At 43.5% G+C, this 15,710-nt stretch overlaps 1 protein-coding gene across 4 annotated transcripts in view; it reads left to right on the top strand.

Moving 5' to 3' along the window:
* UBR4 (ubiquitin protein ligase E3 component n-recognin 4) overlaps positions 1-15,710 on the top strand; it is a 137,156-nt gene that overhangs the window by 104,125 nt on the left and 17,321 nt on the right. For all 4 annotated transcript variants that reach the window (XM_075018177.1, XM_075018176.1, XM_075018179.1 and 1 more), the window contains 15 exons: positions 65-238; positions 1,132-1,253; positions 1,675-1,872; positions 1,995-2,075; positions 4,451-4,538; positions 5,578-5,705; positions 6,209-6,316; positions 6,793-6,912; positions 7,988-8,178; positions 8,405-8,578; positions 9,205-9,304; positions 9,925-10,143; positions 10,708-10,821; positions 11,930-12,072; positions 13,815-13,940. In XM_075018177.1, the coding sequence (XP_074874278.1) occupies positions 65-238; positions 1,132-1,253; positions 1,675-1,872; positions 1,995-2,075; positions 4,451-4,538; positions 5,578-5,705; positions 6,209-6,316; positions 6,793-6,912; positions 7,988-8,178; positions 8,405-8,578; positions 9,205-9,304; positions 9,925-10,143; positions 10,708-10,821; positions 11,930-12,072; positions 13,815-13,940 (2,086 nt within the window). The remainder of the gene's footprint in view (positions 1-64; positions 239-1,131; positions 1,254-1,674; positions 1,873-1,994; positions 2,076-4,450; positions 4,539-5,577; positions 5,706-6,208; positions 6,317-6,792; positions 6,913-7,987; positions 8,179-8,404; positions 8,579-9,204; positions 9,305-9,924; positions 10,144-10,707; positions 10,822-11,929; positions 12,073-13,814; positions 13,941-15,710) is intronic.

Below are 15,710 nucleotides of genomic sequence, written 5' to 3' on the forward strand. Positions count from 1 at the left end.
TGTGTAATTTATAACTAACAAAGCACTTAGTCTGCTGGTTTCTGAATCTCTCTGGTTTTTGTAGGCCTTCTCTCTTCCTTCGTGGAAGTAGAGTCCATCAAACGACACTTCAAGAGCCGTCTGGTGGGAACAGTGTTGAATGGCTATCTCTGCCTGAGGAAGCTGGTAGTGCAAAGAACAAAGCTGATTGATGAGACCCAGGACATGCTGCTGGAGATGCTGGAGGATATGACAACAGGTAACGCCAACTAGGTTCCAGGAACTCTGACTATAGGTCACTTGAGAAGACAAGGCCTATTGCATAGCCCCCACAAAGGAACAGCTTCAAAGACCGCACAACAGTGGCCCTCATGATTATATCCTCCATGTGATATTGATTTTAAACCACATTGTGCAACATTTGTAACCTATGGCGGTGGCGCAAGAGAACAGTTGCCCTGGGAAGTCAAATGGGCATGGAGCTCCTGGCTGCTGCCGCCACCACTACTGTAGCAGCAGCTGGAACTCTGGGACCTTTTGAATTGCCATTGGAGTGCCAGAACGCTGCTCCACACCTCTCTGAGTGCTGGGGAATCGGGGATGTGCTGTGGTCTGGGTGGTTTTAAGGGTTGGCCGCCCAAGGCCCCACGCTTTTTGGGGGCCAGAGCTGCCCTCTTCCCGTCCCCCAGTACCTTGTCCCAGGGCCCAGAGTGGCTGTCAGATCCACTGTGTGGCATGATATCTACTTGCCATGGGATGACAAACACTCATATAGGTCAACAGCTCTTTGACACCCCTGGTTTCATCATGTAATAAACTTTGCAAGCAGAGCCCTTTGCCATTCCTGGCTGCAGGGAAATTTTAAAGAGATTGCCTGGAAGAGACCTACATTAGTTCCCAGGAATTTCATATTTTTGGTATGAAAGAATCATTTTCCCTTGGCAGTAGCATGCAATGAGGTTTTCTGGTTACCATGAACCCCAAGCAATTTCCCCTGCTATGTTGAACTGATACTTTTCTGAAGAAAGGTAGCCTTGAAGTGTGCTACTTACTGCAAGAGGAGGTGATGTATGTTGGACTGAAAGGAGCCCATCAAAAATTTGATCTTAGTGCATCACTACATTAATATAAAATGCTTCCTTCTCTTCACAGGCACAGAATCTGAAACAAAGGCTTTTATGGCAGTCTGTATAGAAACTGCTAAACGCTACAGCCTTGATGACTACAGGACTCCTGTCTTCATCTTTGAGAGACTTTGCAGTATTATTTATCCTGTAAGTGAGCAGATGCCTCAGTCATTTTATAGGCTTTGTCTATGTCCTCAGTTTGAAACAAGCTTGTTAAAATAAACACTTCAGCAGAACAGATCCCAAACCTGTGCTGACCCCATTGATTTTGGTTTGACATTAACCAACATAGAATTGTGCTGTGTCCATTCTGGAATCCCACATCCTGCAGGCTCTCTGTGCATTACTGAGCAGGTGAGAAGCTTGAAACTTGGCTTTAGTATGTAATGAGGAACTCACTTACCGAAGGTGATCTGATATTATCAGTTTTTCAAGGTCAGGTGGTCTATGTACAGCAGGGTGAGCTAGTGATTTGTACTCTCTTATTTAATAACTTGGTAACTGACCTGAAGATGAGAGAGGCGTTCAGAGAATCTTTGCTCACTCTCCCTTTGCTTTTGATCCTAAGGAAGAAAATGAAGTGACTGAGTTCTTTGTAACTCTTGAGAAAGATCCCCAGCAGGAAGACTTCTTGCAAGGAAGGATGCCAGGGAACCCCTACAGCAGTAATGAGCCTGGCATCGGGCCACTCATGAGGGACATCAAGAACAAAATCTGTCAGGATTGCGACCTGGTGGCCCTGTTGGAGGACGACAGTGGGATGGAGGTGAGAATGCACAGCTGCTGACCGTGTGCTGGGAAACTTGGGGACAGGTTTCTAGTCAGGCTCCTGATTGGCCTCAGCAACATGGTTGAGCTTGTGCTCAGACTTTTTTCCCCTCCTTTCAGCTTCTGGTGAACAACAAGATCATCAGCTTGGACCTGTCGGTAGCTGAGGTCTACAAGAAGGTCTGGTGCCCTACCAATGAGGTATGTGCTCTTGATCCTCTTCTTTGTGTATTACAACAATTGCAGATGGAATCAGCTTTTGTTTCTATGCCTTGTTGCTCAGGATCTCTCCATGCACTCATGGGACTAGAAAGCACTTCTGTTACTTCTCTCTGCAATGCTAATACCGTAGAAGCGCATGACACTCAGCTGAGAATATTGACTGTATTGAATGTTGCAGTTTGCTTTTACAGAGCTCTGAGCTGTCTTTTCAGGCAAGGACTCTTCATCCCCTTTCTTCAAGAAACCACTGTGTTGTATGTTGCTGCTTTGCAAGGTTCAGTACACATGGCACCTAGATATGTACAGTTGGGGACACCAGATTGCTATATCATTCTGCATTTCAAAGATCGGCCTACATGTTTATGCAAGAAGAATATTTAATATCAATAGTATTTTACATTAATGTAGCACCTTTCGTTTAAGGATCTCCAAGAACTGAAGACATTAATGCTCACAATGTGTCTGAGAGGTGCAGGTATTGCCTCATTTTACTGCTGCATCAAAAGACAGTTAAGGGACTTGCCCAAGCAAGGGTGCAATTTGTTCTGCATTCTATTTGCACTCTGCAGTCAGCTTGCTATATTATCTCAGTCACCTGTCAAGAGGTGTTGGTCTTGTTTGTGATGGCTTAGTTTAGTGTATCGTAATAAAAAGGAACCTGTCAGTGTATATCTCGCATGCTGAAAATGTGTGTTCTACTCCTCCGCCAAATAACACTGGCTATTATTGAGACTAGCTGAGTTTTTTAAAAAAATCTTTCTTTATATTCTTGTTTATGCACAGTTACCTCTTTGCATTTTATTCACCTTGGACAAGAAAACTTGACCATTCATTTTTACTTTCTGATTCTCTGTCTGTAGCTCAGTGTTTCAGTTCACAGTGCTGCTGGGGCAGATTAAAATATGTCCTGTTTTCTTTGAAACACTAATAATACATAGCTTGTGTGCAGGTCAATGCTGTTCTTTTGGGGGAGCCCATCCAATGGTGCCTATAAGTAAAAACATTTGTGGTGCAAAATCAAGCCTGAGGCTAGTTGGTAGTCCCCTTTTTCCAGTAAGGAACATGGGATGGGAAATGAGTTCTGGTCTTCACATTGTTTTGTTTTGGCAGTTTCCTTGCAAGGCGAGATATTCTCGGTGCTCTCCTCAGATTCCTTTTATATATTCAGCATGTGGAAGTACTGTTTCTGTGAGATGTTCTTCTTTAGCCAGCATATTGCTTTCGCGGGATGCACTGCTGGATGTGAAAGGCTGAGTTTGTTCAGCATTATTGTCACTAACAGCTTTCATCTGTCTTCTTTTGTGTGCATCGCTCCAAAGTACTTCTGGAGCTCCATCTTGAGTTCCCTAGGAAATAGACAGCCTCACAAGAAGCGAACCTCAGGCCTGTTTTTGTTTCCCTTGTGTGTCTCACTAGCTTTTTTTGTTCATCTGCCATTTTACTAGGGCCCCTGTGGTGTTAATTGCTGGTCTCTAGCCTGGCCCGTGAGCAGATCTTCCCCCAGGGCTTTCCCTATGCTTATGTATTTGCTGTGACATTAAGCACTGCTTATTGCATATTAGGCTTAGTGCACTCCTGACAGGTTTTCTCTGTCATGGTCTCCTGTTCTCAAAGCTGGGATTTCTTTCCTGCTTTGTATTCAAGCCTATGTAATGTAAGTTTCGTGATGCACACACAGGCAGAGTTTTTGGCTGGAAATGCATCTTGCTACCTGACCTCCTTCACAATGTGTTAGCATACTTCCTAATATTCTGCTTTACTTAAAGCTCATCCAAGTGCTATCTACTCATCTCTCCTTCGTTTCACTTTGCTAGGAGACATATATGTTTTAAAAGCACAGTCTAAGTAGCCTCTTTTCCTGCTTACTTTGTTGGATTGCACCCCATCCATTTTACTTGCTAGTCTTTTCCAGAGCTGTGCTATGGAATTTGCCATGAAGACAACATTGATTATAGAGCAGCACCTTCTCTGAGGATATAAATGTCTCCTCACCTGCTTCTTGGCTATGTCTTTCACTGGCATGATAGCTCAGCGCAGCTTATCACTAAAGTGATCTGTCATGAAGGAAACTGATGTAAGAGGGATAGTCGTTAATTAGGCATACATCATGGTAATGGATCTTGTTTGGAAACAGACTAGAATATATGATGGCTTATCAGAATGTGGTTTTGGAGAGATTCTTAGAAAGATAAAAAGTGCAGATGTGAACAGTTGCAAGATTTTCCCTTCATTATCTCTGTGGTGAAAGGAAACTGAAGCTTAAATATCTGTCGCCCCCTGTGAAGGGAATATAATGCAACTATTGAGCATTTTCAACAACTCCACCATAGCACTTGTCTAATTCTTTTCCTCAGGGTGAGCCAATGAGAATAATTTACCGTATGCGAGGGTTGCTAGGAGATGCGACTGAAGAATTCATTGAGTCACTTGACTCCACGACAGGTATGGCATTTGTTCCTTAAATCCGGAATAAGATTTGAAGTGTGAGTTTGCTGCAGAAGTGTGGCACCATTTTCCTTACAGCACTGAGTGTATATTTGTCTGACAAACATTTCTTTTGTTATATTTACCTGAAATGCCAGAAGTAGATTAAATAACACTGTGGCGTGTAACATCAATATAGTCCTCCTCACTGTAGTATCTGAGCACCTGATACACATGAATGAATTTATCCTCACAGTCCCCCTCTGAGGGTATGTCTGCACAGCAGCCTTATTTCAGAATAAGGTTTTCTGGAAGAGCTAGTCAAGACTTGCCTGTTTTCAAATAATGATGCTACACACGAAATGCATTTAGAAATAGTGCTTAGCTATTTTGAAATACAGCATCTACACATGAAAGTCTATTTCCAAATAGATCCATTAGCTGCAGTATGGCTTATTTCAAAATAGCCCCTGTTCCTTGTCTTAACAGCACCTATTTCAAAATAAGCCAACTGTTGTTTCAAAATCATTATAGTAGTATTGTTTAGGTGCTAGGATAGTTATTTCAAAATAACTTTGCTATGTAAATGTACCCTGAGTTAATGAAGTACCACCCTCATTTTGCACAGGTGCACAGAAATTAAGCAGTTTGCCCAAGATCTCCCAGGAAATTTGTGGCACTGTTCAGCATCAGACTCTGTTCCATGTCCAGCCCAGTACTTTAATGACAAGATGATCTTTTTGCTGACTTCAGACGTCCCTGAGATTAGACAAACTGTTTATATTGACCTTTAATTCTGATGTTAGGATGTCAGAGTTTGTGAGTAGCAGCACATGGGAGTTTTAGACCTCATGTTAGACATGCTAGGAACTTATGTGTCAAAATCCTTCTTTAATTTTTCTTACATTTGACCCAGCTGCTTAACTTTGGGCGTGGCTGACACTGGCAAATGTGGTTCAATCTCCATTTTTGCTTCAGAGCCTCACTCCTTATGGGCAGCGGTATCGTCTTGTTGATGAAGCTGCCTCCCTCCTATTATAGTCTTTCTTTCCTGCAGATGAAGAGGAGGATGAGGAAGAGGTTTATAAAATGGCAGGTGTGATGGCACAGTGCGGCGGTCTGGAGTGCATGCTGAACCGTCTGACTGGAATCAAGGATTTCAAACAAGGCAGACACCTCTTGACAGTGAGTTTGAGCTCTCTGTGCTTTACGGCAAAGAGGCTGTTTGGTGGAGCAAATGAGTAAGCCACCAAAAAAAAATCACCCATTTAAAATAGCTGCTCACCAGCCTCTCCCCTGTACAGTAGCTCACATGTTCGCTGCCCATTTAAATTCTGTAATCCATGTCTAGTAATATTTCAGCAGTTTCCTTCTTTCTCCTCATTCCATTATGGTCCCATGTGTTAACCCGTCATTGGAATAAACCTTTGAAGTCTGTGGGAATTGAGGGCACTGAGAAGTTTGTAGGATCAGGACTCAGGTTGTTAGTATGACTGTTTTAGGCACGAAAGAATCTTACTGCAAAATCACAATCTCCTTCTTGGGGTTCATGTTTTTGGAACAGTCACATCTTGTGCTTTCAAAGCGGGGTTGGAAAGTTAATTAGATTGTTGGGAACTCTTAAATTCAGGTACATCCTGCAAGCCATTTCATGGATGTCTTGTAAGACACATTCTCTCTCATTATAGGTGCTGCTAAAATTGTTCAGCTACTGTGTGAAAGTGAAAGTGAACCGTCAGCAGCTTGTGAAGCCGGAGATGAACACTCTGAATGTCATGCTGGGCACTCTGAATTTAGTAAGGATGAATTTTGTCCCACAATAGATTTTTGGCTGGACGGTAAACCATGCCGAAAGCCATCAGTGGTATTGAGAACACACATTTGGGGTTAATATGGAGACTCTAAATTTTAACCAAGTCTCAGGGTGATTAAACACAGCTATCCGGAGAGAAGCTTTCACAGTAACAAAACTTTATCTACACTTTCGCTATGATAATATTTGCACACCCTCTTCTAGAATGAACAGGATTCTCTTGCACAAATTTACCAGGACTTCTGACTTTTTTTAATTTGCTCAGCTGTATTTAAGCAACCCCAAATTTCAGCATATTTAACTCATAGCAATTGAAAAGAAACTTAAATATCCTCTCAGTGTGAAAGGCTGTCAGTCCTGTTTTTCCCCACCATTAAATATTAGTGATACTGAGTCATCTATTTCCAGTTGAAATGGTCACATTTGGTGCTGTACTAACACATGTCGTGGTCTTTGCAGGCCCTGGTGGCTGAGCAGGAAAGCAAGGACAGTGGAGGAGCAGCTGTGGCAGAGCAGGTGCTCAGTATTATGGAGATTATATTAGATGAGTCTAATGCAGAACCACTGAGTGAGGATAAGGTGAGTGTTTGTTCTGGGGGTGCCACACAAGGAAATTCTGACGGGAATCCAAGGCTTAAAATGTCTTGTTTAGTGGTACAGACCAGGGATGTAATATCCTGTTTAATGGGTTAACCAGTAAACTTGGAGGGGTGGGAGAGCTGTTCGATCCTGGCTAGAACATTCCTACCTGTGGTACTGTCACTCATGAGAGCACTCCAGCACAGCTGGAGCAGTAGCCCAGTCTGGGAGCACCACAGTAGCCCAGTCTGGGAGCACCACAGCCTTCTCAGGTGGCCCCTCCTGCCCACCACAGACTGGGGCTACTCTGACCACACTGGAGCGGACCCCACCTGCAGCCCCCTGCCCATGCTGGGTTAACCGTTAACTTCCCTACTACAGACCTTCCAAGAGTGTTGAACAAGGGGTCTAAGCCATGCTGTCAAATGCAACCGTACTTGGCTGAGTCTGCCTTGTTAAAAGCTGTGTTGGGAGCAGCAAGTGGGTGAGCGACATTGAACCAAAAGCGTGGCAAGATTCCCATCTTTTAAATTGCGGCAGTGTTGTGGGTGAGAGGGGCTAGATCAGCTGACATGGAAAGAGGTGAATCTGCTTTCTCTTGTGGAGTGCTGTTACATTGGCTCAGAAACCACACTTGGTTTCCTGAATAACTGGCAATGTATAAACTCTGTGTTTACATCAGAAGCACTGAGAAATAGTTTCTCACCCTCCACTGAGGGTACCATTAGCACAGTGAACCTGTTGGAACCAGTGCTTGAGTCAGACCTCCTTTGGGATTGTTTTTAGATGGCTTTGCCTGCAGAACATTTTAACAGCAGTTGCAGGAGGTCAGGTATTGGTTTAGATGGTTAATATAGTTGTTCCATTAGACCCCTGGAAATAGGCCAAAAGTGCAGTTTTCCATGACCAGGAGACTTCTTCTATAGCTGCTTATGTTCTTAATCACACTGTCTTACTGAGATCCAGAAACTCTGGTTTCCTCTGGATCATGAACAGTCAGGAAAACATTGGAATAGGAAGATTTTCCTGAAGCCTAGCGATTAATCCTGAACATAAACCATTCTTCTCTGTGCAGGGTAACCTCCTTCTTACTGGTGACAAGGATCAGCTTGTGATGCTGCTGGATCAAATTAACAGCACCTTTGTCCGCTCCAATCCCAGTGTGTTGCAAGGCCTCTTACGCATCATCCCTTATCTGTCCTTTGGGGAAATGGAGAAAATGCAGATCCTGGTTGATCGATTCAAGCCCTACTGTAATTTTGACAAGTACGTTTTGTGATGTTCAGTTAGAATTTTTCGTCAAGCAGCATCTCGCATCCTTGGTGCTCTGAGGGGTATTTACAAGAGTAGAGGCATCTTGTTTGAGGGTGGGATTTCTGAGAAGCTTATCTGGGTTGATGTGATGTGTGTGTTAATCTGCAGAGTGAGCTATTATATATGCTGAGCGCTTAGGAGAACCGTAATTTCATTGTTGTTTCCTTTTCTCACTTAGGTATGATGAGGAACACAGTGGAGATGATAAAGTTTTCCTGGACTGTTTCTGTAAAATAGCAGCTGGCATAAAGAACAACAGCAACGGGCATCAGCTGAAGGATCTCATCCTCCAGAAAGGAATTACTCAGAATGCACTTGATTACATGAAAAAGCACATCCCCAGTGCAAAGAAGTAAGGGTCACTTTGTGATTGTGTGGTAATCACGTGTATCCTTATCAAATGTCATCATTATTGAGGAGAGTGTTAGGATTTCCATCCCTGGAAATATTTAGGCTTGATGATGAATCCCTGGTGAAGGACCTTTTGAGGGGACAGACCTGCAGTGGTGGCACAGCTTCAATTGGATTATCCCAAGTCTCTTCCAGCTCTAAGTTTAGTTGCTCAGAAGCACTAATTTGCCTCATTTCCTAGAGGTACCTTATCCATCAGCCTAAAATAGTGATCTTACACTTAGGGTCATCTCAGAGTCCTACTGCAAAACTTGAAGCTAACAATTAAGTAGCTGGCTGTTACTGTGTGCAATGTGGAGCTGGGAGTGTGCCCATCCCTTCAGTTACCATTTTAGGATTTTATAAATAAATGTCTAAATTTTAAATTCAGTGTTGCAGCTCAGATAGGATGAAACAAAGCCCTTCTGATTCTAGGTGTATGATCAGTGTGTGTGGAGGGGATGAGGGAAAGGTTGACCCATCATCTTTCCTAACAACCCATATGATGGAAGTCGTCTTGTTTCCTGGAAGCTTTCAGTGATGGTGAATAACTTTCAGCTGCTGTATGTTTTTGTTTTCTCTGTGTAGTTTGGATGCAGACGTATGGAAGAAGTTTTTATCTCGTCCAGCACTTCCTTTCATCCTGAGGCTCCTTCGAGGGCTTGCCACGCAGCACCCTGCCACTCAGGTGAGGAGATACTTCCTGATCTATTTGCAAGACAGTCAGTGGCTGGCTTGTTACTGGGAGCTTATATGGTGGCTGTAGCTAGATCAGCCTTTACATAGGAGTGGATGTGTTTCAGTCTGGAGGATGGTTTTGTTCTGGTATGTAGTCAAGATGTTATTCAGGAAAGAACTATTGGATTGCCTGTGCCCATTCAAGCAGAGAGATTTCAATGAAGTGCTCTCTGGTTCTTTGTAACTCAAAATTGTTATTTTCTGTCAAACTTTCTAGTTGCTTTGAAGTGAAAGGTGGAACCGTAGGCTGTGACTGTGATGGGTTTCCCATGGTCTAGGTGGTGTTTTTATTGGCTTCACTTCAGCAGCTGATATGACACACTCCTTTTAGCTCCTGGTTATCTCAATAGTCTTGGTATGCAATTTTAGGGCATGATACAGGTGCGTTTGAGTAAGACCGTGAAACCCTACTCTTAGGCACCTGTAGCACTGCAGTGAACTACTCTTCTTAAAACACTTGTACTTAAAGCTCTACCTAGTCAATCAGTGACTGCTGCAGGCTGTCTGAGATGGAACAGTTTGGGTCTTACGTATTTCCTGAAGAAGTGTCTGTGTGTTAATCTCCAACAGGTTCTGATTGGTACAGATTCCATTACAAACCTGCACAAATTGGAGCAAGTGTCCAGTGACGAAGGAATTGGGACGTTAGCTGAGAATCTGCTAGAGGCATTACGAGAACATCCAGAAGTGAACAAGAAGATCGATGCAGCCCGAAAGGAGACACGTGCGGAGAAAAAACGCATGGCTATGGCAATGAGGCAAAAAGCCTTAGGCACTTTGGGAATGACGGTAATGACCATCCACAATAATGGATTCCCATGGCCTATGGTGGACATAGTATTCTTATTGTGCTTAAAAGGCTACAGAACTTTTTTTTAAAATGCAAGACTAGTATTGAATTACCAGAGCTCCAGTCACATGGTCTTTGCATGGCTTTTGGAAGAGTAAAGGTCATTTTACTTGTACCAGGGTGGGAAGAGCTTTTAACTCTCTGACAATAGCAGTTTGAGAGCTTTGACAACAGTAATGTTATGCTTGCAAGAGTCCATTGACCATGATCTTGTCACCTAGTATTTAATACATAATGGCTTTCTCTGCACTGGTTGTTGCCTTTTCTAATACAGAACTGCAGGAAATCTCTCAGCTCCAAAATGTTAGAATTCTGTCTTAATTGCTAACACTTCGTTATCAAGATTATGGGAACTTCCCAGTTCTGTTCAGACACACATGGCGAGCAGAGTGCTGTGCTCTAATCTTCTCTGCTTCCAATAACTAAGGTGCTTTAGGTGTTAGCAAATATAAATTCCTTTCTGCTTTTATTCTGTTGTATATGTGACTTTTTCTCTCTTTCAGACTAATGAGAAGGGCCAGGTAGTGACAAAGACCGCACTCCTTAAACAGATGGAAGAGCTGATAGAAGAGCCAGGACTGACCTGCTGTATCTGCAGGGAAGGATATAAGTTCCAGGTATAGTAGCAGGAATGCCCTAATGTGGCATAAGGACAATCTCCAGTATGTGCCCTGGTGCCTGGCAGAAGCTTGGTGCTGTGACACTGTAGAGTCAGGTGATCTCAGGTTTTGTTACTGCGATCAGTAACTCCCTGCACTATTCTCTGCTGTACTTTGGAAATGAGGAAATGCTGGTTAAATCTCTTCTCTGGCTTCTCCTCACTGCATGAAACATGCTTGTTGTCTCTGCTCGACTTAGCTACTGTGTATCTAATTCTGAAGGAAAAGGAGATGAGATGTTTATTTCTGGTAAGGAGTTAGGCCGCCGAAGATCTCATCTAGTGCCTAGCTTTAGTAACAATGCTTCCTGGGCAGGTGCCTTAGAAAGGAATAATGAAAAAGCGTCAGCATCATCTAGATAAGGGTCTCAACTAGGTCATTCACTTTGGCGCAAGTCTTAACAATGGGTTTGAATGCTAAGTACCTTCTGCAGTTTGGTTCTATTTTCAGTGCAAGCTGGCAGTCTCTGCTCTTAGCTGGAGAGGCACAGGCTCAGCAGAACATAGTTTTCATCCATCTCTTGTTTTGTCGAGAGGCTGCCATCACAAATTTATAATGTAGTCCTCACCTCTTAACGGTCCCTGTGAGCCCCTTTCCCAAATGGGGAGAGCAAATGCGTGGGGAACGCTTGTTTGACACAAATACCTTCCTACAGGTTTGGGCCAGTTAACTCCTGCAAGCGTTGCAGATGCAAATATTTCTGCTCTCAATATTGTGTACAATATTGTGAAAGTTGCAGATTCCATGATGTTAGATTTCCACCACAGATTTGAAAGCAGGAGCCTCTTTATGGGGTGCTGACAGTGGGCCATCCCTGGGCTCAGAGCAGGACCCTCTATCAGCCGCAGCAATGGACAGTGGGGCCATGCCCCACTCTTAGCCTCAGAGCACTGACAGAGAAACCTGCACAAAGGTAGTAATGGACTTTATTACCACAAATAAGATACATTATTACTTTTCTCCAATTTTCCATGACTTGTCTGCAATTCAGCTACAATTTTTGACAATCTTCCCACAATTCAAATAGGATCTTATTAATCTCTAATAGAGCTTTGGTTTGTTACAGCCTACAAAGGTCCTAGGCATTTACACTTTCACCAAGCGGGTTGCACTTGAAGAGTTTGAGAACAAGCCCCGAAAGCAGCAGGGGTACAGCACGGTCTCTCATTTCAACATTGTCCATTATGACTGTCATCTTGCAGCTGTCAGGTAAGGTGTGATCAGTCTCTTGGGTCATTGTGCTTGATGTAATCGTTCATAGTGCTTTGCATATGCGTTCAGTGTCTCTTTAAAAATGCAACCCAGCACAAACATGCTTAACAAGAGATCATTGTTCCATCACTCATCAAACAGCAGCTCTCCTCCAATTTTATTATGGTGTCCTTAATGCAGTAAACTCTTCCCTATCCAGTGGTCTGTAATCCAGAACTCTCAAATAACCAGCATTTTAGTAAGTAAATTTTAGTTACATTTTCCATAAGTACAGTATAGGGAAAGTAAATACAAATAAATACAGAAAATTCAGTACAAGTTTACAGTGCACAGCACCCCTGTAGTTGGTAAATAAAGTACTCTGCATACATGTTTGTTTCTTAATATCTAATCTTGTTTTTCTTTAAAGTTATGCATTTCTAGGTATTCCTCTCTGTTATCTAGACTATTTGAATATTCATCAATGTCCCAGTCCCAGCGATGCTGGATATGAAAGAGTTTACTGTACAGTAATTTCAAACATTAACTAAAATCAGTACACCCATCCCTCATTTAAAGAGTACATTTACTTACGAGTACTCACTGAAAGGATGGACACGTATACCCACCTAAGTTCAGTAAATGAGTGAATCCCCCGCTAATATGAGCAAGCCACAGGGTCTCTGGCAGGGGAGTGGGGGAGACCCACACTGCCCCCATTCTTAGGACCCCCTGTCCTACCGCAGCCCTAAATGGCCCCAGCCTTAGACACTCCTCCTCCCACAGCCTCTTCACTGGGGCTGCTAGGCTGTGTGACTCCACCAGCCCTCCTGCTCGCAGCAGGTAACAGTCATTTAAACCAATTAACTCAAGTGTTAAGCTTTCAGCACCTAGGCATAAGGTAATTGCTATCTCTGAAAAAACCAAAAAGCAGTCCAGTAGCTTTTTAAAGACTAACAAAATAACTCGTTAGGTGATGAGCTTTCATGGGGCAGACCCACTTCTTCAGATCTTGCTATCTCTAGTGATAGATATCTGCCTGAGGTAGCAGTGTTAAGAAACTGCGAATGGCTTCAGTAACAGCCCCATGCAGCTCTGAACTGCCCAGCTGGCAACCTTTAACAAATCTAATGGTGACTCATGTTTGGGTTCCGGCCCATAGGCTGGGAATCCCCGCTCTACATACGTACACTACATCCTATTGCTGCTGCCAAACTATTCAAATACATCAGAAAAGTACTTAAACTCAACTGGTTTATGTCAAGTTACAAGCACTTGGCACAAATTGAAGACTTTTACATGTATTTCAATGAGAATTTAGGGTTGCTTTTATGGGTTTTCGCCTATGAGCATAAATTTGGGAACCAGTTGTGCTCATATAGCGAGGGATGAGTGCACATGGTGCTATGAAGTTGGAAAGCTTAATTTATAAAGAGTGTTAATAGAATTAAGCAACTATGGCATGCCATCTTTTCTGGTTTTTGCTTAGAGCAACGGGAGGCAGTGTGGCCAGTGCTCTTAGATCTGGGTTCTAATCCCAGTTCAGCCATTGACCAACTGGATGATCTTGGGTGATTTGTGTCCCATTTCTGAGCCTCGGTGTCCATATCTGTAAAATGGGTAAAATGATGCTGACCTCCTTTAAAGCAGTTTGATCTCTGTGAAAGAAGAGCCTTGTATAAGATCTGGGATGTGGGGTGATATAAAACAAACATTTAAATACTTGCAGCCATCTATGTATAACCTCCTTGTCAATACAGACTGGCTCGTGGCCGGGAAGAATGGGAGAGTGCAGCTCTACAAAATGCCAACACCAAGTGCAATGGTCTTCTACCCGTGTGGGGGCCTCATGTACCAGAGTCTGCTTTTGCAACCTGCTTAGCAAGGTGAATGTGAAATGTTTCTCTTAACCAGGCTTTGTATTCAAAGTAGATGAGCTGGAGCATTACTGTATGATACATACATGTTAACAACTTCGACTGTAAGCCTTGGGCGACCCATATCTCCCCGTCTCAAATATGGGACAGGGTGATATCGGGGGAGGGATGGCTCCTCCAAGCCCTGGAGAGCCAGGAAGGAGGTGGCAGCTGCCCACCCTCCCCAGGCCGTGGCAGCTCCCAGGAGCCCCGAGGAAGCGGCAGGGACTGCACAGCTGCAGTGCTTCCCCCACACACGCGCACTTCCCCGAGCCTCAGCGGCAGGAATGGAACAACTGCTCATGCTCCCCCACCTTCCCTGAGCCCCAGGGAAGGGGAAAGTAGGCTACCCTGCGAGCTCCCTGCTCTCCAGCCGGCAGCAATTAGTCCCTTTTCTAAATAAGTCGGGGCGCCTTTTGGGTGTCCCAAAAAACGGGATGGATGATCACCCTGTGTAAGTCCAAAATGGAGTTCACAACACTACAAGCAATTAGGTGCCACAACTGATCACCAGAGTCTGCACCACCCCGATCTATCAGAGCCGTTCCAAATTATAGTACACTTGTACAAGTCAGCATGACATGTTAGACTGGTAAGGTAGAAAAATGAAAAAGAAATGTACTACCAGATATTTCTCACCCCCTGTGGTTAGTTAGCCCTGACTGCTGATGTTGGTATGTCTCTGCTAAAAAATGAATTCCATTTGGCTTGAAATTTACACACCTCTCTCCCAAAAAGAGTGCGTGTTCATGTTAGTTGCAGAGAAGCTGTATGCAGCTCTCTCACTGAGTTACTGAGCATGTTGATTGACCTTTTGTGATCTGGCTCTAGTTTTGATCATTCTAAAGCTCTGTTTGAATTTCCACTCTAGATTGTATTTTTAAGGGATTGTAGTACTTGCATTTGAGTTGAATTGTAAAGGGAGGATAAAGTAAAGTAATGGGAGGATAAAATAGTTTAATCTTCAGGCTGATGGAATTCTTGTCCTCTCTACTGAGATTGTTAAGAAAGGGTACCAGTTGTGGTGGTGACTTAGATGACAGATCTCACTGACACCGGTAAGTTAGTTGCATAGGTTGCCAAACTGCTGTCAGATGATAATGATTTTAGTCACTGCTGAATTCTGACTCCCAAGCTTGAACAAAAGAAGTCCATTTCCCATTACCAATCCCCTACGCCATCTAGTCCTCGCCTTTGCATTTGTAATACAGATTGAACCTTTTTCAGTCCAGCATCCTCGGGTCCTGACCAGTGCCAGACCAGAGAATTTGCCAAACCTTGGGAGGTCAATATTGTAGAGCAGCGTTACCAACACTTCCACTGCTTACTGGGCTCTTAGAAATCATTTAGGGGTAAATTATAGATCAGTAACATCACAGGATAGTGAGACCCAAGACTGGTGGCTGGCTGTAAACAAATGGGACCACTGGAAACTTGGCCACACCCATGATAAATGGACATCCAGTTAACTCAAATCATGCCGGACCATGGATGGTGCCAGACTTGAGAAGTTCATCTTGTGTTAGATACTTGGATCAGTTTTACTTCTCATTCGTGTCAGTCAAGGAACCACTTCCCATGCTCTTGCAATGTAGAAGCAGCAATGATGCTTATGTTCAGGAAGCTGATGTTGAATTGCATTTGCCCAACAGATGAAAGAGCTCACTTGTCTGTGGTGAGAAGTCCTGTGGCACCTTATATACTAACAGGTATTTTGGAGCATGAGCTTTTATGGGCATT

Source organism: Carettochelys insculpta, chromosome 23, assembly GCF_033958435.1.
Source record: "Carettochelys insculpta isolate YL-2023 chromosome 23, ASM3395843v1, whole genome shotgun sequence".
Classification (NCBI taxonomy): Eukaryota; Metazoa; Chordata; order Testudines; family Carettochelyidae; genus Carettochelys; species Carettochelys insculpta.